Below are 26,371 nucleotides of genomic sequence, written 5' to 3'. Positions count from 1 at the left end.
TAGGTTTTTAAAACTAAAAATATCTGTAAGATACAAATGCTTTTTGAGGATATTACGTCAGTGTGTGCAGACGTAAATGGTCCGACCACCATTATCAACATTGCGAAAGTTAACCCCACAACGCAACTGGAGATGATTAATCCACTCGGTAACTGAGCCATGGAGGAGCTGACAACTTCTGTTCGACAGCAACATCAATTCAGTGTTAGCGGACTGCAAAGATATCTGTCTGTCAAGTCACGGACCGTGTCAAATAATGACACGCTCACTGTCAGACAGTATAGGTAACGTTGAAATAAATACAGCTGGTTTGCTGAATTGAAAGCTAATAGTGTAAACATCAGGTTGAGCGTACTGTTAACTCGCTAACAGCATCCTGTTGTCTTTTCAGCGCTGGTCAGTCAAACCCAAGCTTCCTAATCCAAACTCCCTCAAACAGTTATGTTCTGAGGAAGAAGCCTCCAGGTGAGCTGCTGCCAGGAGCTCACAAGGTAAGAGAACTAGGTTTGACTCATAAATAACTTTGGTCAATAAAATGTGCAGGGAGCGATCAAAGTTGCATGTGTACGTTTTATTTAGCTTTTCTGTATCCTTTGCATGTTATGTTATTGACAGAAGTTGCTTGTGGAAAATAAAGTAAATAAAAAAAAAATTGGCCAAAACATTTTTTTTAAGCACTAGAATAGTTTTTCAGTGCTAGTTGTATGAAACAGACATCTAATAATGTCCTAGAAGGTTTCCTAGAAATACATACAGTGTATGATTTGGAAGGAACTACAGTGCTTATTGTCAGTTCACAAGTTTCACTTGTTTTTTTTGCATGTTTACCTGAGCTGTTGTGCACTGATCGTAACCACCTGAATATTGTCTGCATTTCTATCATAATTAATAGAAAAGTACATACTCCTTTCCCAGAAGCTTCCTATGGATTTGCACTTGCATATCAGTATCCGTGTATGAAATTATTTGGATCGTGTGGGACCTGTGAAAAACAGTCATTATCTTAAGGCCTACAGTGTGGGAAATGTTCAAATTTTTTCATTGTCCTTGTTTTTTATTATTTTTTTCCTGTTTATTTGTAAATTCTGTGTATGTACGTGGAGAGCAACAAAAAACCGGAGTCAAATTCCTTGTATGCGTACATGGCCAATAAAGCTGCTTCTGATTCTGAATGGTGGACCTTTGTGACTTTATTTATAGGTGGACAGGGAGTATCGGGTGCAGAAGGCCCTGTTCTCTGCTGGATTCCCTGTACCTCAGCCTCTGTTGCACTGCACTGATGCTGAAATCATTGGAACAGAGTTCTACTTAATGGAGCATGTGAGGGTAGGTTTGTGCATCTAATATATTGATTGCTGTTTTGCTTAACCTTTGCTCTATATTCTAATGATAAAAGATGAAATTTGGACTCGCCAGCGTTCGCTTGCTGTCACGCTGACTTGACATACCTGATTGAAGCCCAGGCTTCTAAATACATACTCTACCATCATATGAAAAGATACTCTTGCTTATCCATGCGTATTGAACAGGGGCGTGTATTCAGGGATGTTCGTCTCCCTGGAGTGAGTGCAGCAGAGAGAGCAGCTCTATATGTGGCTGCAGTGGAAGCGTTGGCAAAGCTCCACTCACTGGACCCGGCATCACTGAACCTTGAAGGATATGGAAAAGGATCAGGTTACTGCAAGAGACAAGTGAGCACAACACTGTGTACTCATCAAATCAAGATAATTGTTCTTTGGGGGAAAAAAAGCAGTTAGAGTTGTGATATTCTAAAGTGGCTTTCCATCTCAAAAGGTGTCCACCTGGACAAAGCAGTACACCGCAGCAGCCCACAGAGACATTCCAGCCATGAATGAACTGTCTGACTGGTTGATGAAGAATCTGCCAGCCACTGATAACGAGGTCACGCTTGTCCATGGAGATTTCCGATTGGACAACTTGATATTCCATCCAAGAGAGGTACGCCTTCTGAAACAATTACTCTTACCTATCAGCTTCAAGTGACTGCAATGCTTTACAAAGTGCATTTGGTGTCATTAGGCACGTGTGATGGCAGTACTGGACTGGGAGCTGTCTACCACTGGGCAGCCCTTGGCAGACCTGGCCTACTTCCTCATGCCTCACTTCTGGCCTACAAGCATTAACATCAGCAGCACAATGGGCAGTTTAAAAGGAATAGAAGGTAGCAAACAAATAACAACCCTGAACAGAACAGTGCTCAAATAGATGGACATGCTTTGCTCCAACATCTTTCTGTAAAAGTATATGTGCATAGACATAGTATCTGTTCTGCAAATGATTGTGGCTTCTCTGCCCCCTTGTCTCTCCAACCAATGAGCAGGTATCCCAACTGTGGGAGACCTGATCTCCATTTACTGCCGGGTCCGGGGGATCCCGTCTGCTTTGCCACAGTTGAATTTCTACCTGGCCCTGTCTGTCTTTAAAATGGCAGGAATGTCACAGGTTTGTACCAATTTATATACAAAGTTCAACTCAAATTTTTCCCATTTACTTTTTTTTTTTTTTTTTAATTGTCAACTCAAGTGAAATTCTAACTGTGCCATTACATTGTTGGGGTTCTTCAAATGTCCCATAATGGATTGGTATTGTCTCCTTAACTAGAGAAGGGCCTAGATGGATCTGGTTAGCTCGCTTTCCTTTATTTACCTTTTTTTTCCCCATCAGGAAAAACCAGGTTTCCTGATCACGCCACCTACTGGGTAATGCCAGTGCTCCCAACACAGTTCGGCCAGTGTGTGGAGCCCTTGGCTAAGATTGCCTTGCAGCTTGCACAGAGGTATGTTGGCTGCTAAGAGTTGTGTAAGACGATGCTTGTGGTTGTTTTTACATGTATTTCAATGTATCGGTACAGTGACTGAACAATTCCTTTCAAAAGATACTAGATGTTTGTGTTGGATACGGATATCTGAGTCATACAGCATTTGCTGGTGTAACTTTATCCGTAAGCTGTCACAGATTCAGACACCCACTGAGTTTGATAGAAGTTGATGAAAGTACCTAGATTTTTTTTTACAAGGCATTCATTTCAGTAATATGCATTAATGTGTTTATATAAGCAGTAATATAATTTGATATAATCCAAATAAGACAGTCCAAACTCTCTGTTGTAGGCCAGAAAAGTGACTGATTCCACCTGCTGACTAAATTTAAATCCGCAACGGTTGGCATGTGGCATCCAGCTGCTGCTTCCGATGTTACTTGTGGACTTTTTTATTATGTGAGATGTGTTTCTTGCCAGGTCTGACACATGTCCAGCAGGAGACGGTCTGTTCCTGCAGACACCTAAAGGTCAGGCTGTTCTCCAACAGGTCAAAGACTTCATGAGACAAAACGTGCTTCCTGCTCAGGAGGTCAGCCGTGAACATAAGAGAGATTTGTTTGCCCAGATGGACTTTTACTTTCACATGAAAGGATTTGACGGAGCATACCAGTTCATTCATGCAATCAGGATTAATTCACTCGCGTGAGAAAACAAGGAGTCCATTGATTACATGAATTGTATTGCGTGCATAATTATCACCATTGGCTGGGCATCATAGCAATCTTAATGCAGTGCAGCAGTGTAAGGCTAAGACAGCAGTGGGCAGAGTGGTGTTTTTTTTTTTTTTTGTGAAACATAGCCACAGATTAAACAGTTTTGTTTCTTCTGTAGAAATACCTTCAGAAAGGACTACATTAACACAACGTAAAGTCTCAGAGCGGTTTCACAATTCTATGGTACAGGTTTCCACTGATGAAGAGAATGCAGAAGTGAACAAAGTCCAAAGGAAATGGATTGATTTAGGCAATACTGTGTCAAAACTGTTTTGTTTTTTTCCAGGAAGTTGCAGAGTACTACTCCAAACACGCTCAGTCTCCACAGAGGTGGCACACCCCCCAGATAATACAGGATCTAAAGGTGCGTAGTAAAAACCTTTCCCTTTTTATTTCATTTGATGGCCACATTTCTTTTTCAACAGAGACCTGTACAAGTTACCACGACAAATACAGACACGATATCATACATCAGGAAATGATGCAGTTATTACAAACACAATATAAATCACATGGGTTAGAGAATAACTAACACATCTCAATAGAACAACTCCAAGAGGTGTTATTTCAATATTGATCCAGCAGGTTGAAGGGCCATGTTTATTTACATCTTGTCTATTGTCTGTTTATTTAAACATTGCACCTCCCTTCTGAGTCATCATTAATTGTTTCAATTATATGAGTAATACAGTTATTTGTGTCCGTGCTGAGTCACTGCACTTCCTTGAGCCCTGCTTGTTGTCACTCGCAGTTGGCGCATGCATATACACTGTAGTGGAATGCATTGGGATTTATCAGCTAAATGCTGTAGTAGTGTGCTGTGAGCAGAATCTTGCATAATGACTTTCAGCTGAAAAACATTTGCTTGCGTTATTATAATAGAGTGCTTATCAAACTTGTGTTCACAGTTATGTTGATTTTATTTATTGAGAACATAAAGGTGACAACATATTTATGGTAACGTGTGTGTGTTTCCAGGTGAAAGCTAGGGAGGCGGGGCTGTGGAACCTATTCCTGCCTGCGGTCAGCGGCCTCAGTCAGTTGGACTATGCCTACATTGCAGAGGAAACTGGGCGCTACCTCTTTGCCCCTGAAGTCTTCAACTGCCAGGCTCCAGGTAACATATCCTACATGTGGCCAAATGTTTGGATGATTTGGAGGCCATTGACAATAATGGACTATAATTACAGTACGTAACGACCATGCACTGTATGTTCTGGATAACATCCTCTGTAGTCAAGTATAATCCTCTCCAAATGTCAACCTTTCTTTAGTCTTGTTTATATCATGACAGCAATGCATTCCTTTGATATATTCACTGGGTTTAAAACATAAAAATCCCTCAAATTAGTGCCTAAGGGTATTTATTTGTTAGATTATGTTAAAAAGATTGATTGCAGTCCTGAACAGCATATTCAAATTTAGCTCATGATATCCTGGAAGACAGTGTGTGGTATGATGTTTCTCCCCAGACAGAGGCAACATGGAGGTGCTCCACATGTTTGGCAGTGAGGAGCAGAAGAGTAAATGGCTGGAGCCTCTGCTCAAAGGAGAGATCCGCTCCTGCTTCTGTATGACGGGTATGTCCATGACCTCGCCCTCCTGCGTCACTTGAAGACTTTCAAATATATGCTTCATGTCACGGCTGACTGTTCTTTACAAAAGGCTGAACAAGGAAAACATACCATAGTCTGTAGAGTCAGTGGGGACAATGTAAGGAATGTTATTTTAGAGGTGGGAAATAAACTGTGTAGCCTTGAGGCAGCGTCTGAAAACACTGACTGTAAGTCCCCTCCACAAGGTACTGATGAAGTTAAGTCCTCAAAATATGTATGCATTTTTTTTCTCAAACTTTCCAGTGATGGTTCTGGTCTTAAATGAGCCGGGTAGCACGGTTGTTTTCTACATGCCAACAGCAAACTCAAGCTCACTCATGAGTAATTTCTCCCTGTTTTCTCCCTTTGCTTTCCACTCTGCCTGGAAACCACAGCATGCTGTTGCCAATGGTGACTACAGTGGGTGTGAAACTCCCAATGGTTTTTCGTAAACACAGATGGGGATAAGTAGTGTTTTGGGGATGTTTTTTGTCAAGAGTTTGGTAGATTTTTATTATGACAACGAAGAGGAACCTCCATCTTGTGCTGATAAAGACTCTATCTGCTGTTTCAGTATGATAGTGGTGTGAGTGCACTTGATTTATTTTAGCCACTCTGTCTGTGGTTTGAGCTGGAATCCAGACTTTTGGAAAAGATGGAACAAAAATGCAAAAGCTGTGGATTGGAGATGTTAACACTGTTAGTCTAATTCTCATTAGTTATTATCTTTTATTTGGTGTAAAATGTGTATGTTCTGAGTTGTCCTGTGGTCCCTTCCACAGAGCCTGATGTGGCCTCCAGTGATGCAACCAACATGGAGTGCACTCTTTGCAGGGATGAAGACGACTTTGTCATAAACGGCAAGAAATGGTGGAGCAGTGGTATGTACATTTCTATTTCCACTAAAAGCACTCAAGAGTTCCATTTAGGACTAAAAACACCATTAGAGAGCTTAAGACTCAATAAAACGACAAGGAGTCGTTTTATGTCCGTCCCAAACTGCAAACGTCGACAACAGAAAAGGGCAGATGACTTTACTCTGTGACAAAAAACATCTTGGATCCAATTTCACTCTGGGAAATGTGTCAGAGCAGCTTTGGGTTGCCAGCCGGGTGGACCAGTAAAGGTCACAGAGTTAAATAACAACACACTTTTAGTGTGTGTACAGCAATTCAACATTTGACCTCATACATCGAATCAACACATACGTACACATTGTACGTATGTGTTGATTCTCTGACCCAGACTAATCAATGACTCATGTGTGAGTCACTGGTCTTCTGGTCTCTTTTGCTTCCGATTTGCTTTTTTTAATGAATTTGTTTTATTATCCTGTTAAAGCTACTACATCATTTCATGTAGGGAACTCTGCAAATTAAGTCACTAACATTGTTAAACTAAGCCTTTAAGTATTTAGGATTTAAGTGACGGTTTTCACTTAAATATCCCAAACTCTCACTAGTGTAGATGTTTATCGTGCACCTCCTAAATCACTTTGAACTGAAAGATATTCCAGATGTTTCCTCTGACACAGATGTGTTCTTAGATTTTGATTCCCACTTAAAAGGAAAACAGTGGCCTGTTGTTTTTGATGCTTTTTTTGAATCTGCACGGAATCCCCTCTTGTTGTTGAAAACTTAAAGCGCCATGGTTTACCAAGAATGAGCAGAATTTTTCCTTTCAAATTATTGTCTTCACGAAGTGCACATTTCATGGCAATCATTTGTCTAAAGTTGGTGTCTTTTCGTTTCTCTTGTCCTTGGAAGGGAAATCTCTTGATGGGTTGTAAGCATTTCCTCTACTGGCATGAATACATCTCTCTGTTCGGAAAGTATGGTGATCTGTTGATGGCCAGTTCATACTTGCTGTGACTTGTGGCAAACCATATTATTCAAGATTATTAGAGTTTCAATTAGAGTCTTGTGCCTCTGCAGTGTACAGACACTCAATCCCATTTTAACTTACAACAAAAGAAGAAGTAAAACTAGATCAATTGTGAATGGAAATTCCGTTAAAAGATGATGATCTCTCCTTTTTCCCCCCCCAAGTATCAAATGTGTTCACCGCCTCCTCCTCGCTGTCATGATGGGTGTTTCCTTATACGATGTCCATGGCCCTTGGCAGCCTTCACAACATGTTTCCTAAAGGAGGATCTGTGCATTTGTTTATATTTGTACACTATCTTTTCCCATAGAGAAACAGAAAGTTAAGACTTCTCACCTTTTAGTTTGTATGCAGTATTTCATTATGATAATTACACAGCAGTTCCTATATTCGGTTTTAGTAGTTTTTTGTACCTCCACTGTAAGTTAAAACTAATGGCCCCTAACCCGTAATCCAAATGCACTTCTCTAAAGATGTTTGTGGCGAGCTGTGAGTAGCTAGATGGGAGGGTTTATAGTGTAGATGTTGCTATGGCAGCTCTGTGGTGTGGAACATATACAAGTCTATCCCATGCACATGATAATGTCCTAAAAATGATTCCCAGACCTGCAGTCTTTTATCTTCAAGCAATAGGCATTTATTTGCATACACACTTACACACACACACACACACGGACGCTGTGCACGTGTTTAACATGTGTTTTAGTAGTTGCTAGTGGAATAGAATCGTCATACAAGGAATTACAATTTTGGTTTCCTTCAGGCAAAGTTAAGATTACGTTAAACTATCATATGAATTGGTGTTATAGTTAATCATTTGGAGATGTACATCTGGGTCAGACTATAATTAATTCAAATGAAATGCAGAGTTTTTAGGATGGCTTTGTTCTTTGTTTACCTATTTAGTCATGTGACGTACAACTCAATACTTGTATTGCCTGGGGACCCTGACACATTTTGAGCCACAGTTTGAATTGTCTCCAAACAAACACACTAGTTTGTTAAAGTTCAGCTCCCACACATCCAAGCGGTATGCCATTACAGTGGAAAGAGGATGGCTAATAGGTGCTGCAGATGGAAAGAATAGTAAACAATGAACACTTTTAACTCTGAAGATCTAAATGCTCTATCTGTTGTGAATCTAGTCTGGAGGTTTTGCCATATTAAGCTGGCCCCTCTATGTCTTCACTACAGTAAACAGGCTTGAGTAAATCACTGTTAAACCTTGGACTGTGGCCGTACCCTGATCTCACCCTATATTAGACATGCACTGAATGCATTGGGGTTAGCTTGAGCATAATGTTATATGATTGAGTAATTACAAAGGGGAATTATTTTTGGCAGTCAAGTAGAGCATTTAAATACCACTAAGTGAAGTCATTACATACAGCGATGGATAGCAAACTATTTGATCCTTCAAGCTCATATTAAATAGAATAAAGATGAGCGGATAAACACAACAAAGCTGCTTTGTGTTCAGATTGATGACATGCTGGGCTCCTGCTGTTTGCTGTTCTCCTTGTTTGCCAAATGTGTTTTCACTCAATGGGTCACCCACTGTGCAATCAAGCCATCCTCGTCCCAACCCAAAGCCACGGGATGTAATACAACAAGATGCAGATGATCTCATGTGAGGCAGCGCAGACTATAAGGTTGAATTTGATTTGTCGTGAGGAACCAGAGAAGGACTCGGAGCATCTTGAGTTTCAGCTGCATTTAATTGCAACAGATTTCAGTCCATGCGTGTAACTGAAAATCTTTATTTTATTTAACAAAATACATAACTTATACAAAATTCATTAGTGCTTATAAACTGAGGATATTTGTTTATTACTGTAAGAATATTATGGTTATTGATGTCTATCTCTTATTATACTAAACATGAAAAAAAAATATATATATATATATATATACATAGGTGCTTACAGAAAAATGGATATATGATTTGAGTCTTAAATAGTAAAGGTGCTGGTGGCTTGGTCTTCTGAATCAGACTGTGACTGCGTTTGAGTGCGTGTCTTGAGTGCAATCTCCACCGCCGGCTCCTCGTTGACGTGTCTCGGGTGTCTCCCGAGTGTCTGTCCAAGGTGCTTGGCAGCCTTGAGGACGTGTCCCCTGAAGGACGATCCGATGAAGGCATAGAGGAGCGGGTTAATGCAGGCGTGGACCAGCGCCAGGCTCTCTGTCACTTGGACAGCTCGATCCAGACTCTTGCTGACCTCACAGTCGGTCACGAGGATGTAGATGATGTCCATCGCTCGGATCAGCTTGACCACGTTGTAGGGCAGCTGGGTGATTAGGAATACAGCCACCACAGCCAGCAGGACACGCAGGGCTCGCCACTTTCGATCTCTCTGCAGCCCAGCTGCCCGGCTCAGTGTCCTCCCTACCAAGCAGTAGCACACCGTCATGACCAAGAAAGGGAGCAAGAACCTAAGGGTCACCTCCATCAGCTCCAGGGCAGCCTTTGCAGGTCGGGCCATGCTGAACGGGTAGATGGCTGTACAGGCCATCCTGTGATGGGAGTGCTTCACTGTGCTAAAATAAAGTTCGGGAATGCCCAGAAAGCCGGCTACAGCCCACAACAGCCCACACACCAGGATCCACTGTATCCTTCCCCGGGGACCTGTTCCAGTCCTGCCTACAGGGTTGTGGGCTACAGCGCGGTAGCGATCCACACTGATACACGCCAGCAGCAGCATGCCACAGCTGAAGTTGGTACTGTAGAGGAAGGAGGTGAGCTTGCAGGCTATCGAACCCAACTTCCAACCATGAACGGCATCGGCTGCCCAAAAAGGCAGCGTGAAGAGGAGCAGCAGGTCCGAAATGGCGAGGTTCAGGATGCACACATCTGTCAGGGTTCGTAGTCGCAGCCTTGATGTATAGACCACCACGACCAGGGCGTTCCCAGCCAGGCCCACCACCAGAGCCAAGGCATAGATGATCGGGAGGAAGACGCTGCCAAACGAGCGCACCGCTTCCTTGTCACAAACACTGTGTTCGTGACTGTAATCATAACTGTCATTTAAGCTGGCGTCCTCATCGTCATAGAAATCTGCCATTTTTGTCTGTACAGAAAAAAAGAAGTACAATTAAGGGAAGCATTTGTTCATTTTTTTTAAATGGGGAAAAGGTTTCACTTCGCCCTTTTTTAATTGGACATGTTGTGTGCAATGGATTGATCAAATAGCTCATATATCACAAGTGTAATTTGTGTTATTTAACACAAGAGCAGATTACATTTTTAAATCAGCGGCTTCTCATTAGCAACAGGAAAAGGGGAGTTTTCTTTATTCTACATGAATGAAGTCTCTTCTGCATGATTTCCCTAATTTCTTAAGGCATGTCTGTCTGAACTGTGTGGGCTTGAAAAATCCCAGTGAACACAAAAAAGGGCAAGAGACTCGCAAAGCAACTAAATCCTTTTTGAATTTAGATTGTCTGTATTCTGTTGTATACTAGGACAAGGTCAGCATTTAGTTTACTACTCCTTTAATCACAACCTCTCATTTGTTAATTAGTAATAAGGATAAAAATCAATATCCTAACAGTACAAGCGTCATTGCAAACTGATCACATTTTCTAAGCATTATTTCGGACACTCTTTATTTCAATTATTTATATGGTTCTCTCTGTGGAAGACAGTCAAGAATGACAGGAAATATATGGCGTGAGGGTCGAGGATGACACAAGTGCAACTAAGGTCTCTTGCCAGATTCAAATCCAGGATGTTGCTTTTACTGGTATGTGCTGGTTTAGCAGGACATCCCATTGAAGTGAGACTTTTATCCAGTATCATTGTATTGCTAACGTCCCCTCCCTGTTGTTCGGGCAGTAAGTTCAGTATTGTGGGTGTACATGGTGACTCACTCACTGATCAAACGCGTCATTTTTGCTGCTTGGAAAAGTCTCTTGAGGAACATTAAACTGAGTTGGAGTTACTCATCTCACATTGTTCACATATATATTTACATATCATTTCTATTTTATTCAGGGAACTGAAATAAAACTCAAACGCATTACGTTACTGATGATATAATTCCTTGCTTAAGTATATTATGCATATGGAATATTTTGCGTCCCAGGCAAATCATACTTGCTGCTAAGATGACAACAGTCGTTTTATGAAAAGTATCCAGGTTATATAATGAGTCATTATCTCCTGTTTGGGAGGAGCAGGAGTTCGTTGAAGCAGATGTTCGTTGGAACATTCTGAAATATGTTAAGTATTCTAGTGCTGTCAACAGCTGCTCTTCATATGTAACCATTACGCCCCCTAATGTAGTTGTTTGGGTTATTTGGTCTCCACAAGCTATATAGAGCAAAATAATCTGGTTAAACTGGTCATAACTGTTAATATAGGCTTGTTTTACTGCTGTTTGTACAAACTTTACTGATGTAAACAAACTTTTAACAGCATCAGAAAACTTTAAATTGAGAAGATAAAACTAATTATTTGATGTTATTCTACGTTTTGAGAACCCTGTCAGTCAGTTCGGGAGTGTTTCTCTTTTGTTTTCTTTCTCTTTAGTGGTGTGGTGACCTTTTTTCATATTTACATTTGGATCACACATTTCATTCATTTTATTTAAACAATCACAGGCAGAAGTTCTTTTTATCCTGAAAACTGTTGTATAAACTACACTAACAAGAGCACTCATAATAATAATAATAATGTTAAACTTTGTTTTCTCAGGGTCACATGACCAAAGTGTTTTAAAGTGAGCAAAATGTAACGCTGAGAAGACCAAGACAAACAGGGAAATGGAACACAAAGACGTACGCTGGGCTTGTTGTCATTACCTCACTATGTTTATTATAATACCATAAAATATCCTGAGCAGGACTTTGGCTGTTGAGGCCAACACTCAAGTGAACCTCTGACTAACTGGAAAACAAGGCTCAATACCTTTCAGTGTATATCATTGTGTCATAAATAAATGGTTCTTGTCTTCTTCTAGTGATAGTTTGACTTGTTTTGTAGTTAATGAAAAATATTGAAAGAAGTGTTGGTTCAAATTGAAAAGATGTTCTTACCTTGATTCTGTTCCTTTTGGTGGGGTTATAAAAATGGTGTTTTTTTTTTAAAATCACACACAAGGAGTTAAGTGTCCTGAGGAGAAACGTTGTATGCACCACAGGACGGAAAGGACTGATCGCGTTCCCTCAGCCTGCCCCTTCACTGCTCACACTCTAGGAGCACTTCTCCTCACCACGTAGCTCTCCATGCATGTGTGTGTGTGTGTGTGTGTGTGTGTGTGTGTGTGTGTGTGTGTGTGTGTGTGTGCGCCTTTAAGACTGTTTTATGATGCAGGATAAATGGATAAACAAAAAGCCCGTGGTGTCTTTGCTTGCTCTACTGTGCAAAGCGCTACACAAAGAGAATCTGTTTTTCAATCTCGGATAGATTGTGAATTTAATCTCTTACTCTCAATGTCACGCAGGGAGTGCCCTGGTGGCTGCCCTTTTGTTTATGTCTATGAGAAAAGAAAAGGAGAATATAGAATAACATCCCGTCCCATTTACAAGGCTAATTTCTTTTGTTGTGGTTTGCTGAAATGCAGTCATTATTGTTTGTTGTTGTGTATATCGATTACCAACCTCACTCACATTAGCAAAGATCATGTGGACTTTACCATTCTGTTTTAGATTCTTTTAACTTTAAATTATTTAATGGAACTTCAGTAGTTTGGTCTACTGTTACTTATTTCAGCTTGTTTTTAATCTCTGTCGCTCACTCTTTCTTTTTCTCTCCCATTTATGCATCTGTATACAAGTAAATTCAAAAAAGCTAAATATAAGCTAGACGTCTTTGGCAAAGCAAAAAGGTATTCGTTTTAGAAGTATGTCATACCGACATGTACTTTTAAGAAGAAAAAAAACTTGGCAACTCAAAATGTTTGGATGTCGCTTTCTCAGGAAGACGGATTACTGGAATGGGGAGGATTAGTTTCATTCCAGTGGTGACAGGACATGTATGGGCTTGGCTGTTGCATGACAGCAGGGCTCTCCTTATATCATGAGACTTATGTAAAGGCTCAGAGGGAAACCCTACCTGCTCCCAAGCCAAACATGCCATCCTAGATTAGGTTTTTGAGTTGTGTCAGGTGTACATTGTTTTTGGGATTAGTGCAAGCATGATCATTTAATGTTTGTTTACATTTCTGCAAACAGAGACGGAGTTTATAGACTAAACATCTGTCAGATTGTGTTTGTTGAAGTGTTCACATGCACTCATGCTGTGATTCTCATGCTGTGAATATTTGAACACAATTGATGTCTTGTTTGTTGCTGTCTGGTGTCCATATGTCCTGTCCTTAGGGGACAGTTTTGCCACTTCGGCAGAAATTTAAACAGGAAGGCAGACCATCGGTCACCCCGTCTGTGCCCTAGGGACCCACGGCCTCATTGGAGACCGTTTTTCTGGAAAGGAACGCCCAGCCAGGGAAATTCCAAAATATTCTGCATTTGATCACTCTGTACACTGAAGCGATCTGGTTTTCAAATATGTATTTGCTTCCATGAAGAAACATTTCATCCAGGTTTTACGGCCTATTTAATTTGTCTAGGGGGTACACAGGAAGTAACATAAAATTAAAACAAAATGAGAGAAGACAGCTGGAACACTTGAGGAGTAACCTTTATTAATAAAATAACGATTAACAGAATTAAACCAGCTAAAATGGAAGCAGGGACGTTGGTGTCTCTAAGGCCAAAATAATAAACAAAACCTCCAACCTCCACACTAACTAGAAAATAAAGAGTTCAACTTGAACTACAAAAAAACAATACTAAGCTCCCTAACTGACCACAAAACAGCTTCACCAAAGTTACACAGACTGGTAACCAAACCCAGGAAAGACTCGAGTAAGTTTCTCCCCAACATACAAGATCTTCTTAAAGACAAACTGAATGTCGCTGAAAGTTTAAAGAATCCAACTCAGGAAATGTAAATCAACCTGTGTCGGTCTCAGCGGGCCGTTCTTGTGCCATCAATCTGTCACTGGCTCCGTTCCCGTTTGGCACTTCCCAGTCAGCGACACACATTGTTTCCGACCAGACCCAGGCAACGGAAGGGTTAAGAACAGAGTCACACTGTGAAAAGTGACTTGTTCCATAATGGGTTCTTAGGGTTAGACGACAACTAAACATGAATGCAATGAGCCCCAGCATTTCTGACTGTTCCCCGCAGGTGCTGGCAATCCCCAATGCAAAGTGGCCATTGTGATGTGCAGGAGCGATTCTCAAGATGTTAAAAACAGGTCAGTGGAACGGTTATGTGGTGAAGAATGTCCGTTTCCTCTTCTGGTGAGTTGGTCTAGACGGTATTAAACAATACTTTTGATGTCATGTTTTTAACCATAGATTTTTTTTGAGCAAAATTCCACTTACAAGTTACTCTTCTGGTTTTATATTACAATGATTCTGTGCTTGTCAGTGTAGCTTTGCGCTTTAGTTTAGAGGCTGTTTTTTCCCCATTACGTTTTGTTCGTTCCAGTAATATAATTGAAGTGGACTTTGGTTATGGGACAGGGTGTACCTCCCAGCATGCACTCGCATTTTAATACGTGTCACTTGCCTCGTCTTTCTGCTCACAGGTTTGGCTCACGTGACAGAAAAATAATCTTGTAATCTTGTAAATATTGGAATCTTGTTGAAGCTTGTCTAATCATTTGGCTACAATGTAATTGGCTCTAAAATTTAAAGGCCACCAGTTGCAAGCTTTTAAGATATACATAGAAAGAAAATCTAGAGACAACCTCACCCAAGACATGTAATACTTTGTTCCTGTTTTCTCAGCAATATAACAAGGCACACACGCCCAACCTTGTTTGCAAAGAGAGGAAAATAAATCAGAGCTGCAGATTCTCACCAGCAATTGACACTTAGAATAGAATTGTAGATTTAAAGAAAATTAGGGTCCATCTAACTATCATTCCTTTAAATTATAAACTTGTTTCTAGACATGGCCAGCACAGTATGATCCTCGTCCCTATGGACACACCGGGTGTAAAGCTCGTCACACCGCTCACTGTGTTCGGACAGGATGGTCATTACATCTTTATGTTCAATTGATATTTTCCTGTTTTTCCACAATAATTATTTCCTTTGTGCATGCAAACATGACAAACAAGCTTTCCTGAGCAGCTTAACCAGTTCCTTCCCTTGTTTCTGGGCTCAGATGCCATCCACGGTGGCCACTTTGAAGTGCACTTTACAAACGTGCGTGTCCCTACCTGTAACATTATTTTGGGTAAGACACTATCGCTTTGTGTTCCTGTTTCCACTTATTTACTCACAATAGGTCTTAAAAGTAAGCACCACCTGCAAAGCCATCAAAGTGAATAATTCCTGAGCATTCCTTTGTGTTTGGACAATAAAGTGATGCTGGCTTGACAAGGTCACTAGGCGAGAGAAATAATTTCCCTCCTGAGATGATCCCTAGTTTCTGTTGTGCCTCTGGGTTCTGTCCCATTGTGTATTTGTCTCCAGGTGAAGGCCGGGGATTTGAGATCGTCTGGGGCCGGGCAGGCTGCACCACTGTATGAGGGCTGTTGGTGTGGCAGCGTTGGTACTGGAGCTGCTCTGCCAGCGGGCACAAGTTTGGAAAGAAATTGTACCAACATGTGAGTGAACATTGACCCATCGTACTGTAGCATGTATCAAGCTCTTTTCTTGTAGTGCCACCTAGTGGACATATTTTTAGATGCAGCCTGAGTAAATATGCTCTCCTTCTTGCGTTATGTGTGTAGGAAGTTGTTGCTCACTGGATTGCAGAGTGCCGTCTCATGATGGATCAGACTCGACTGCTGACTCTACATGCTGCTCGTGCTGTGGATACACTGGGCAGCCGGGCTGCTCGCAAACAGGTAATACTGTCAATACTCTGTTTTGGAGATAGTAATGTGCTGGGACCCAATTCCGTACTAAGTATATACAAATTGTCAATAGTATATACTTTTTTCGACACGCTATAAGGTATTACATTTAACTTCAGGATTCCTGCATACATCCAGGGACAGTCTCTCAATAACCCCCATTATTTATTTTACTGGTTGTCTTCTTAGATTGCTATGATCAAGGTGGCAGCAGCCAGGATGGCGTGTAAGGTGGTGGACTGTGCGATACAGGTCTATGGAGGTGCAGGTGTGTCTGGAGACTTCCCACTAGCACAGATGTAAGTTTCCCCCCCCCCCCCACACACATAAGCATTAAATTAATTTCATTCCCGACGCCAGTATTAACATATTCTTCTTCAGGTATTCATAGGTGCGGACGCTACGCATTGCTGATGGGCCAGATGAGGTGCACCTCTCCTCCATTGCTCATCTGGAACTGAGGGATCAGCTAAAGAAGGCACATGTCAAGCTGTAAAGTAATTCACTTCCTGTGGCCACAACAGCCTGATTAAATCGGAATCTGTTTTAAGAAAATTACATTGTTCTGACAGTTTAATCAGGAGGCTTTTTTGTAAAGTAATTATTAGTTGTATGTATTTTGTTGCAACTGACTTTAATTAAAAAGATGAGATTCAAAGTTTCTGAATGTCCACTTCATGTTCGATTTAAAAATGACATTTGTTTATTAGGAATCCTTTTTCATGTTAACTACAAAAACAGAAAATGAGCATTCTCATAACACTCTGTTCGGGTGTGGTCGACCACATGGATGAATTCCATTGGGAGGTGTTGGGGAATCAGGACACACAAGCACATTATTTTTTTGTACAATATAAAACAGTAATGGCCCCATCCATTAGAGATGCAGCAGCCTCCACTCTTCATTGTCTATACATTAACATTTGGGCAAAGATCTTCAGCTACCAAATCATTCAGTCAATCTTTTATACAACACGGAAAAGGGAAGAGTGGGGAGGGAGGAAAACAGGAAAAGACGTGTCAGTGTTTGCTCTTCTTTGATTTTTTATGAGACCGGTGAGGTGACCGTGATTTGGAGCGGGACTTCTTAGCTGATTTCTTGGGCGTCTTGGAGCGCGACCTCCTGGATCGCTTGGGTGTGCGAGGCGAAGGAGATCTAGTAGGACAAACAGAATTTTAAATTGCATCTAATTATTTCAACTCTCCTAACCACACTGCAATTAATACAAGAGAATCTAGTGTCAGCACTAAAGAAAGGTCTGGCTCTTCACAATATCATTCTGGTACAGAGGGAATAAAACAGCAGGCTTATACCCTCAAGACTAACCAAAACCTGGCTCTAATGACAACATTAGTCTTACCTCTTTGAGGACTTTTTGATGGTGGTCCGCGGGGAGTCTTTATGGGTGGAGCGGGAAGATGTGTCTTTCGAGTACGAGCGGTCGGAGCGTTCTGATCTTTCTGAACGGGGTGAGGATGACCGGCCTCGTCGGGTGCTACTCCTTGTTGGGCTGGGTGACCCACTGTGACGCCGCTTCCTATCAACCGGAGAGGAGAAATATGTCGGATAACTAAACCAATCCCATGTTTTATAAATGACACCGTAAGTGATTGTTGAACCCGACAGCTGGTTGTCTCACCTCTCTTTCCTGGTTGGCGTGTCGTCCTTTTCTTTTTCCTTCTTCAAATCCTTCAAACGGGCCTCAGCTTTCTCCTTCTCTTTCTTCTCCCTCTCTTTCTCCCGTTCAAGTTTCTCTTTTTCCTTTTCCTACAACACGGAAACAATAAATTAACCCAATTTTGAATTTCAATTACTGTAGTTGATATCATCTATAGGGCCCAACTTCAATACCTTTTGTAGTAATTTGTCCCGGTAGTGCTCCACCTGCTCCTGAATACTCTGCCCAGGCTTCTTCGGCCTTTTCCCAGACTCCAGCTCATCCTGGAACTTCATGACCTTAACCTGGGTGAACAAAGCAATACATTTTATCTGCATGCATAACACCACAAATATCATGATATGCTGGTCATGTAGTATGGGGGTTTCTTATAGTTGTGAAGTACCTCTATTTCTCTGAGCTTTGTGCGTTTCTCCTCATTCATTTCAGACATTTTGGCCTTAATATCCGAGTCCTCTCTGATGGGGGTTGAGAAGCTCTGATTATCATCTGAGCGAGGGCTCCTGTCATCATAATCACTGTCCTCCTCATCCCTTCAGAGTTGGAAACAGTGGATTTAATAAAATAAAAAAGGTTGAGGGTACAGCTATGTATTTGCAGAACAGACCTCAAAAGATAGCACACACAACTCACTTTTTTGTTTCTTCTGGCTGCTCCAATGCCTCCCATTTTGAAGTCGTCACTGCTGAAGAGCAAACAAAAGGTAAAACTGCAACTAAGAATGCAAATAACCAAATTGGTGACAAAGACAATTTAAGTACTGAAGTCAAAGCTTTTCATATGTTCAATTTAGTTTGATTCCACCTAAACGCCTCACCTTGAGATTCCAACTCTGACTCTTCCACCGCCTCCCATTTTGAGGGCGCTACCTTGAAGGTTGCATCCTTGGACGGATCCACTATGAAAACCAGGAAAAGAGCAAGAAATTGAGCAACTTTACAAGAGCTGCATACAGTAGAGCCTGTCGGACTGAGATCATCAACAACCACATCATACGATATCCTATGTTGGACTCTGCACAACTCACAAGGTATTCCATCGATGTCTTCTTCCATGGGCTTGATAGGAACACCATCTAGGTCATCCAGGGGGGCTCCGTCAATAGGAGCTCCATCAATGGGCCCTGCGTCAATCGGCACCCCGTCCACATCCTCCAGCAGAGAGCCATCTACATACTCCGCTATTGGAGCCCCATCAATGTCCTCTGCTGGCTCAGCCTGGTACAAAGATGGCACACAAAAAAAAAAATCAAGCTGGGACTTCAGTAACTCATGGGATAGGTATAGAATAGTATCGTTACATAATGTACCTCCACAATGACGACAGGGGGTTCCTTCTCTGCAGCGAGATTAACTAGACCCAGGAAGATGTTCTGCAGCTTGATAAGGAAGGGGTCCGGGTACACAGCCCAGTCCTCCCATGCTCGGAAACATGCCATGACTCGTTGCTGCCAAAAAGAAGAAAAGCAGAAGGATGGTTGAGTGACATAAGGTAACAAACTGATAATGTTAAATTATTAGTGTTTAGTTTAGTTAGCGGGATTTGGATGTTTGGTACCTTAAAGTTCTCACTCTGAAGGTGGCCCTGTATCGATTTGTACGTCGCGTTGAGGTCTGCAAAAACCTGGCAAAGCTTCGTCTCAAAACTGTTGAGAAGAGAAGAGAATTCGTGTGAATTTGAAACAGAAGTAGGTGAGCTCGGTATTCCCATCTTGAATCACACTACTCACTATTTTCTGTAGTAAGACGCATTGGATACTTTGGCAGAAGAGTTGTACAGCACATCAGAAACTAGATATAACCGTGCAATCTGAAATATAAAAGACAACATTGTACTTTTTTTCCTCACAAGAACATCTGCACAGAATTTAATAATCATGGATGCTAGTTGGTCATTTTCCTAGCAAAAGATTGCCGATTCATCTTGCCTTCTTGGGAAGAGGTGTTTTGAGGATGGAGAGAGACTCTGTGACACACTCCACAATCTCTTCAGCTGCTTCGGCATGGCTCAGACAAAACAACATGGCTTCTGCTATGTCTCCCCTCCTGGGAGTCATACCACGCAGCATCTCCTCCAGTTTGTCCCGCTCTCTGCAGAAATGAAGGACCATAAACATGAATCTATCGAGCTGCAGGTTCACCAACAGCAGGGCACTTTAACACATTTCATGAGTCATGAGATGATACAGATCGAGACTACATATTTAACTGGATCAATGCCAAAATTCATAAAGAAATGATCTTACTCTTCTTTCAAACAGCCTTTCTTGCTGCCCTCCTCGTCTTCCTCCTCTTCCTCACCATCATCATAAGGACCATGGAGGTATGGGTTAAGAGGAGGCGGACGCCACATGGAGCCATTCTTAAACATCCTAAAGTCCTCTGTTTTCCATTTGACTGGTGCTTCGCCCTGAGCAAGGAAAGTACAGTTAATATCAAAACCATCATCACATTCTGACACTTTATGCAGTTCTATAAGTTAGAAATCAAACCTGTAGGATGGAGTAGATTTTCCACCGGTAGTATACATGTGCTGGGCTTTGGTTCTCAAATAGAAACCTGGAAGAAAGATCATGAGCATGAGCATGCAAATACTATTAAGCACTAAAATGTTCAAAAAGGTAAATACATTGCTGATGTGCAGTGACACTAACCTGTACATGGGATTGTTGATTTCTCTGTTCATGATCATGGCTTCAAACATTGGGCCTTCACGCACCACAAACTCGATCATTCGGTGGATGAGAGAGAGCAAATTCCTACAAGAAAAACACAGTTAAAGCAAACGGATTCAGACCGGCCTGACTCTTGACCGCTACAAAAGCCTGTCTGTCCAAAGTTTCATTTTGCTTGGTGGTTTGACACTCGGAACAGTCGTCTCTCGACAGACCCGATGGGTGATTGACTAAACAAATGTTGCTGGTCGTGACTTGCAGTGGGCTGACACTGCACTGCCATGGTAGTACTTGTTATAATGTACCTGGCAGACGATGTCACTTAAATGACTATTCATCACTAAGTTACTGTGAAAGATGGGGAAGAAAGTGAGGCATATTTTATTAGAGAGACAACTGTCCAAGAGTGTCACATAACCAGGCTTAAATCAAACATAACCTGAGCCTATGTATAACATCAATACATAAATGCTGCCAAAAAAACAAACTTAAATGACAACGGAGGTTACACTAAACAATTTCTAGGACCCATGTCTATAATGCATGATAAACACTTATGAGTTATAATCTCCGTATACCACTGTGTACGACGCATATAAGATTAATTAACTTTATGATACTAACTTATAACATTAATAACGTTAGCGCCATAGACTGTATAAAATATGGCCATCACCATCTTGGCAGTGACAACCCTAACCCTATAAACAGATGAGTTATATAACAATATAATTGTTATGAACAGGTATATTAGCTATAGAGACAAAAATTGTAATACATTATACATTAAAAAAAGTCAGCGAGTGACCAGCAATCATGAAGTATTATGATAAAATTCTATATGTGTTGTGATTACGAGTACTTACGAGTGCCTATAATTATACAGTGCTATAAGCCAATTAATACACATAAGAAGAATGTTTATAATGCATTATAGACATGGGCATCATAGAAAGCTGTTACCAAACCTTTAAAGTAATTAAGAGTAAATTAAAGAAAAACTAACAATTCAGGTAACAGTAGAATTTGTTTAAGTTTGTGCCTGGTTTAAGGATACAGTGTGACGGGTCTTAATTACGTTGCACTGCATGGACCCTTTCCTTGAAATCTTCCTAGATTCAAATTTTAAAAAATGGGCAAAAATGATATAAAAAAGGGCAACAAGTGAAGCTGAAGAACTTGGGAAAGTAGGAGCGAGACATTGATGAGACACTGTATTAACTGAAAAGTCTGTAAATACAGTGCCTCTCAATCCCCACTCATGTCCTGACTAATGTGAAGAAGAACCAAAGCAGTACAGGATTGATGGCCTAAATAGGCTAAACATGGTATTTGCTGCTGGAGTTGGTAAAAAACTGAATACAATGAGATCACTTAAGTTCTTCTGTGACAATTTTGGGGAGATATATATGGTGCAGGCTGCATACAAATAGTCTAAAGTGTCCGACAAGACAAAGGATGTCTTTCATTTGACAACACAGAATACATTTACTTGTATTGGAGCCGATCGTACCAATGGCGGGGTAAAATTCAGTATACTTTCCCAATCCATCCCATGATGCTTTTCAGGTCCCTCGCTGCTGCAGACAGTTCAACTTGTGCTGCTCACCAAGGCCAATGTCAAAGGTATAGAATAATAGTGGCAGGTTTGGATTTGTTGGCAGGGGCCAGATTTACTGAGCTCCTAATAGAGTGACAGAGGCCAAGGGGGCAGACGGTCTGAGTGAGCAATGGTCAGAAAGCAGGACCTCACAACTACAGATCTAGAATCAGCAGACTATGTATGTGGTAGAGAAACAACGCCACGAAAGTTGAAAAACAATTAAATGTTGACGTATGGAGTGGAACTGTGATGGACTAAATTCATGATTGAATAAGCACTATAATGATGTTTTTGCTACGAACAGTAAAAGGAAACATGAGTGATGGTGGAGTGTGGTGGAGTAATGTTGGCCAGTATTATTCTATCTAACAATATGATGACATCGTACAACAGCCTCAACCATTGCTCACCCATACTGACCAGCCCCCTGTAGCATGCAGTGATCAATTGATCAAACTTTAGCTTCATTATGGGATGTTTTTTCTAAGTTTGTACACCAATTTAAAAAAAGAAAAACATGTACCTTTCTGTTGGGATAACCACTTTGACTATGGCTTGCGACAGAGTCTGTATATGAAGTCACATCAGATAATAAACATAGAATGTGAGTATTGTTAAAAGGCAACAGTTGAAAAATATAAAAAATGCATTTTAAAGTGCAACTAGATAACAACCATCAGTTTTACTAATGGCCAAACACCGGACACTGGATTCATTAACCATAAAAACCTCTCTAACACTGAGCATTTTCCACACGCTAACATTTCTTTATACCCACACTTTGATACATAGTGCAAAACTAGTTTAATTCAGACAAAGACTATCACTTACATGACTGGATTAAAACTTGTACTGACTGCTCATTATAAAGGCTAACATCTCACCATCTGAATTAACAACACACTGCCATAACCCATGACAAAATCCTAGGCTGACATGCTGAGTTACCTTCTCAAACTCCTCCTTGTTTTTAGGTGGAGGAAGCATGGGAGCGGTGGGGTTCTTTAGCCTCTCCCGGGGCTGTGCGTTGAAGGGTAGGCCGGAGGGAGGCGGTGGGAGTGTGTGCTCCATCATGGAAGGAGGGATGTAGATGGGGTGGGGCGGGATGGGCACACCTTTGCCCCATCCTAATTTCATCTCAAAGTTCATTATCATCTTTCCTGTAAGGGGAGTGAAGAAAGCAATTAATTTATATAAATATACACTACTGCTCAAAAGTTTGGGGTCACCCGTTATATTGATGATTTAAACAGTAGAATTCAGACACTAAATGTAATATTTACATTTCAAATAGCGAAGAATAATGAAATGATTAAAACTTAGTTTAGTTGATGTAGGCAAAGTTCTATATGACAAGATGAGAATACTGTTGCAAACATCCTCCGATTTTGATATGTATATACACAATGTCCTTTTTTCATTTAAAATAAAGAAAAACAGCTTTGTACCATTTAGGTTCTTGAGTGCTCGCTCAGCATCCCTCCTGTTCATGAAAGCCACAAAACCACAGTTCCTCTCCCGAGCCCTCTCCTCGTCTGTTCTCGGCCACATGATCTTCACACTGGCCAGCGGACCATAACGGCCAAACTCTTGACACAGCATCTCCTCATTCATCTAAAATTTAAAAGACATGCAGGGATATTACTACTTCATAAATTGGCATTGGCTAATATCTGCACAACATAACCACTTGAAATTAGGACTGTAAGCAACACAGTTATGTTTGGTATTTAGAGTCGGCTCATAGCAAAGCAAGTAGGACTGTTAAAATTGAAATATTCATACTTAAAATAAATTTGTTGACAGCCCTAAGAGCCCAGCAAAGCTTTGTCGGTTAGTGCTTTAGTGTCTCTTTTCTCTACTTCGTATGCGTTTGGATAGAAATTCACCTGTGGATTGATGTTTCCGAGATACAAGTTTGTAGTAGATGGGTCTCCAACATCATGGGAACCTGGCGCACAATCATCCAAAACTGCAGAAACAGAACAGAGAAGAATTTCCTTTGGTGTCTGACAGGACAGCGTATTTTCTTGGCAAGATGAGGATATTCACGGCCACTATAATAAGTCAAAATTACCACTGGACGGACGGTTTCTTCTTGAAGAACCATCCGCTAAAAGAAGCAGAAACGCAGTATAAATTTTGTTTCAGGGGCAAAAGTGGATGGGGGTGGGTGAGTGGAGTAAAGCGTGCAGGAAAGCGCCAATTCAGGCCAAGTTAGTACATGAAACAGTCACTTTAATACACTTACATGAGCGTCTTCCGTCCGTGCCCGAGAGAGGTTCGAAGCGACTAACACGTCCTTTCAGCTTGTGTCTTTCATCCCTTTCCTCCTGTATTCTGTAGGAATCAGGATGCACAACAATTACGTACCACCTATGTTCAAATTACACATTCGTACTTTCGGAACCGCACTATTCCCCACCATAACACCTGGGAACACTCGTTTCCACTACCCTAAACAGTTAAAATGTCCAATAGGTTAATGTACTGGAACTCACTGTTTAAGTTCTTCTTTGAAGAGCTCCAAGTTGCTTTTCTTCTTCTCCTTTTCAGTAGTTTTCTTCACAGGCTGAAATACACAGGTGGAAATAATATCAAAGCATCATTAACTACAGCAGTTACAAGAGAGGCTACTTGTTGAATGTGATAGTACTTACATGTCTTTTGTCTACTGGTAAAAACTGAGTTGGGGTTTCCAAAGGCAAGAAGCTTTTTGATTGGTTCTCGAAACGTGACTTGGGCTTGTACAATTTCCCTTTCTTCTCATCAGCAGCTGCCTCCTCTGAAAGGTGAAAGAGTGTGATTGTTCTGTATTCCACTATTACATTCAAATTTCACTTTTTAAGTCATGGATGGAGCCCGTTGACAACTGTGATTGTGCCCAAACACTTAATGGAGTTACTAGAAATTTACCATTTGTTGCATTTGCAATACCACCACGGACAAAGGCCTTGACCTTGCCATCCCCTCCTCCTTCAAAAGCAGCAAGAAACTCCTCATAGATCTCCGCTGCTGCCCGCTCATCCTCCTGAACACAGAAACCAGTGTCAAAGTAAATAAACACACGTATCAACTAACAGAGAAGCATCGTTGTACAATGTGTACCCAGTTACCACAGATCATACAGACAATATTCTCTAAAAAAAAGGAAGCCAATACTTACTTTTTTCTTTATTTCATCTTGTTCCTTCTTGCTTAGGGTCCTCTTCGCCACTGCCATTTTGCCAATGCTGAAAGACTTCAATTTGCTCTCAAGCAACGCCTGTCGATGTAAACAAACCATGGTTGGCTTTCAACATGCATTTCGTAGTCCAACTCTAAATGTGTGTGCATATAGAATATACAGTCCATCACACAGATCAATGTTGCTCCAAATAGTATTCATTCATATTCAGATGATTGAGAAAGTGCGACAGCAGTCATGTTGACAGGTAGGTTACGCGGGATCCATGGCCGTAACAACACCCAACTCACTGTAAAGTGGGCTGTGTCCACTTGTAGACTGCAAACCACAGCCCAACCCTGTGATGGTTATTCTGTACGTTGCAATTACTGAATATATTTTAAACTTAGTTGCATCTGGACATCAGGATGTAAATACAACTGAGGTAAATTACCCAGAGGCCTAAACAAACTGCTGCAGCGCCACCGACTCAATGCATTAGTCGGCGGATGACAAACAAGGCTCAAATATTGTTAGGCCCGAGTTCAAAAATATTACATTTAACTACTACTTCATCACATTACATAACTAAACTTTGTTATAACGTCTCGCTTTATCAATATCAGCTTGTGAGCTGTGCTAACGGCGTTTCTTTCTGAGTCAACTGTCCTGACTAGTCCTTGTGTAGCGTTAGCTAACTCGCTTAGCTTAGCTATATTAGCCAGTGTGGATAGCTTTAGCACGCTGGTAGTTAGCTACCACAATTGCGCACATTCGTAACTCTAGCCTCCTGCGTGCTTTAAATAGGTAAATAGTCACGGTTGGTCAGGCATACGAATATGTACATCGTTTCACTACAACAGAAAAGACCTAGCTAATGCAAGTACAAACGGTAAATTCACCTTAGCGGTAGCTTTTTGAGAGCCACCAGGCGTTCGGTCCGCCATCTTTTGTGTGACTAAAAAAAAAAAAAATCGATCATCGATTACATGATGGCGGCAAACGTGAAACTCCAGGCGACACAATCAATCATCGAATCAGTGATGGCTAAACTTATTTTCACTGTCGCTCTAAAGTGGTAATATTTACAATAACCCCCCAAAAAAGCAACTGGAGCTGTTTATGAAAATTTGTAAGATTTTTAGAGGTAGCGAGATCTCATTTTATATGATCAATTAAAACGTTTTTTTTTTTACAATTGTTTTATTGGTATATCACACAGAGAGCATATATATAGGTGCATGATACAAGCTCATACGATATAGAGTCATTTAATTGATCTATGAAAATAACAATACATTTGAGCAAGACCGTTTAATGGATCTTTTCATATTAA

General features: G+C 41.1%; 3 protein-coding genes across 5 annotated transcripts; 1 reads left to right on the top strand and 2 right to left on the bottom strand.

Moving 5' to 3' along the window:
- The first annotated feature begins 91 nt into the window (after positions 1-91).
- Positions 92-16,896, top strand: acad11 (acyl-CoA dehydrogenase family, member 11). Its single transcript, XM_031849853.1, is given in 23 exon segments — positions 92-284; positions 392-491; positions 1,201-1,326; positions 1,530-1,691; positions 1,795-1,959; positions 2,041-2,182; positions 2,342-2,463; positions 2,696-2,742; positions 2,744-2,850; positions 3,277-3,371; positions 3,842-3,919; positions 4,534-4,672; positions 5,028-5,135; positions 5,933-6,031; positions 14,227-14,308; positions 14,999-15,084; positions 15,217-15,288; positions 15,528-15,545; positions 15,548-15,632; positions 15,634-15,661; positions 15,788-15,904; positions 16,103-16,212; positions 16,295-16,896. Coding segments are annotated over 23 exon segments (2,328 nt in total). The 5' UTR covers positions 92-159; the 3' UTR covers positions 16,410-16,896.
- On the bottom strand, positions 7,197-12,290 carry ackr4b (atypical chemokine receptor 4b). Its single transcript, XM_031849852.1, has 2 exons — positions 12,072-12,290; positions 7,197-10,102 (listed from the first exon to the last, which is right to left on the bottom strand). The coding sequence occupies exon 2, from the start codon at positions 10,094-10,096 to the stop codon at positions 8,987-8,989; it is 1,110 nt and encodes a 369-aa protein (XP_031705712.1). The 5' UTR covers positions 10,097-10,102; positions 12,072-12,290; the 3' UTR covers positions 7,197-8,986.
- On the bottom strand, positions 16,594-25,991 carry u2surp (U2 snRNP-associated SURP domain containing). Of its 3 annotated transcripts, none has more exons than XM_031849847.1 (26): positions 25,938-25,991; positions 25,036-25,134; positions 24,786-24,900; positions 24,530-24,654; positions 24,371-24,441; positions 24,121-24,209; positions 23,947-23,982; positions 23,759-23,841; positions 23,318-23,483; positions 22,818-23,029; positions 22,393-22,436; positions 20,246-20,350; positions 20,084-20,150; positions 19,838-20,001; positions 19,520-19,682; positions 19,322-19,401; positions 19,150-19,237; positions 18,902-19,039; positions 18,620-18,809; positions 18,410-18,490; positions 18,226-18,277; positions 17,978-18,125; positions 17,766-17,876; positions 17,554-17,681; positions 17,275-17,451; positions 16,594-17,069 (listed from the first exon to the last, which is right to left on the bottom strand). In XM_031849847.1, exons 1-26 carry the CDS (start codon positions 25,980-25,982, stop codon positions 16,934-16,936), a joined length of 2,913 nt encoding a protein of 970 aa, XP_031705707.1. In that variant the 5' UTR covers positions 25,983-25,991; the 3' UTR covers positions 16,594-16,933. The 3 variants fall into 3 exon arrangements, with proteins under 3 accessions (XP_031705707.1, XP_031705706.1, XP_031705708.1); XM_031849846.1 differs by having other exon boundaries at positions 18,226-18,274; positions 25,938-25,985; XM_031849848.1 differs by lacking the exons at positions 22,393-22,436; positions 23,318-23,483; positions 23,759-23,841; ... (5 more) ...; positions 25,036-25,134; positions 25,938-25,991 and having other exon boundaries at positions 22,818-22,902.
- Between the last annotated feature and the right edge of the window lie 380 nt (positions 25,992-26,371).

The sequence above is a fragment of the Anarrhichthys ocellatus genome, unplaced genomic scaffold (genome assembly GCF_004355925.1).
Source record: "Anarrhichthys ocellatus isolate YVR2014 unplaced genomic scaffold, GSC_Weel_1.0 scaffold10, whole genome shotgun sequence".
Lineage (NCBI taxonomy): Eukaryota > Metazoa > Chordata > Actinopteri > Perciformes > Anarhichadidae > Anarrhichthys > Anarrhichthys ocellatus.
Note: the sequence above shows the minus strand (reverse complement) of the source record. Positions and strands in the feature narration are given on the sequence as shown.

Excerpts from the sequence above, each read along its gene's own strand:
- ackr4b (XM_031849852.1), bottom strand. The coding sequence starts at position 10,096 with ATGGCAGATTTCTATGACGATGAGGACGCCAGCTTAAATGACAGTTAT.
- u2surp (XM_031849847.1), bottom strand. The coding sequence starts at position 25,982 with ATGGCGGACCGAACGCCTGGTGGCTCTCAAAAAGCTACCGCTAAG. Across the intron at positions 24,655-24,785 it reads TATTGCAAATGCAACAAATG|AGGAGGCAGCTGCTGATGAG; the intron begins GTAAATTTCTAG and ends TTCACCTTTCAG. Across the intron at positions 24,210-24,370 it reads TTCAAAGAAGAACTTAAACA|AATACAGGAGGAAAGGGATG; the intron begins GTGAGTTCCAGT and ends TGATTCCTACAG.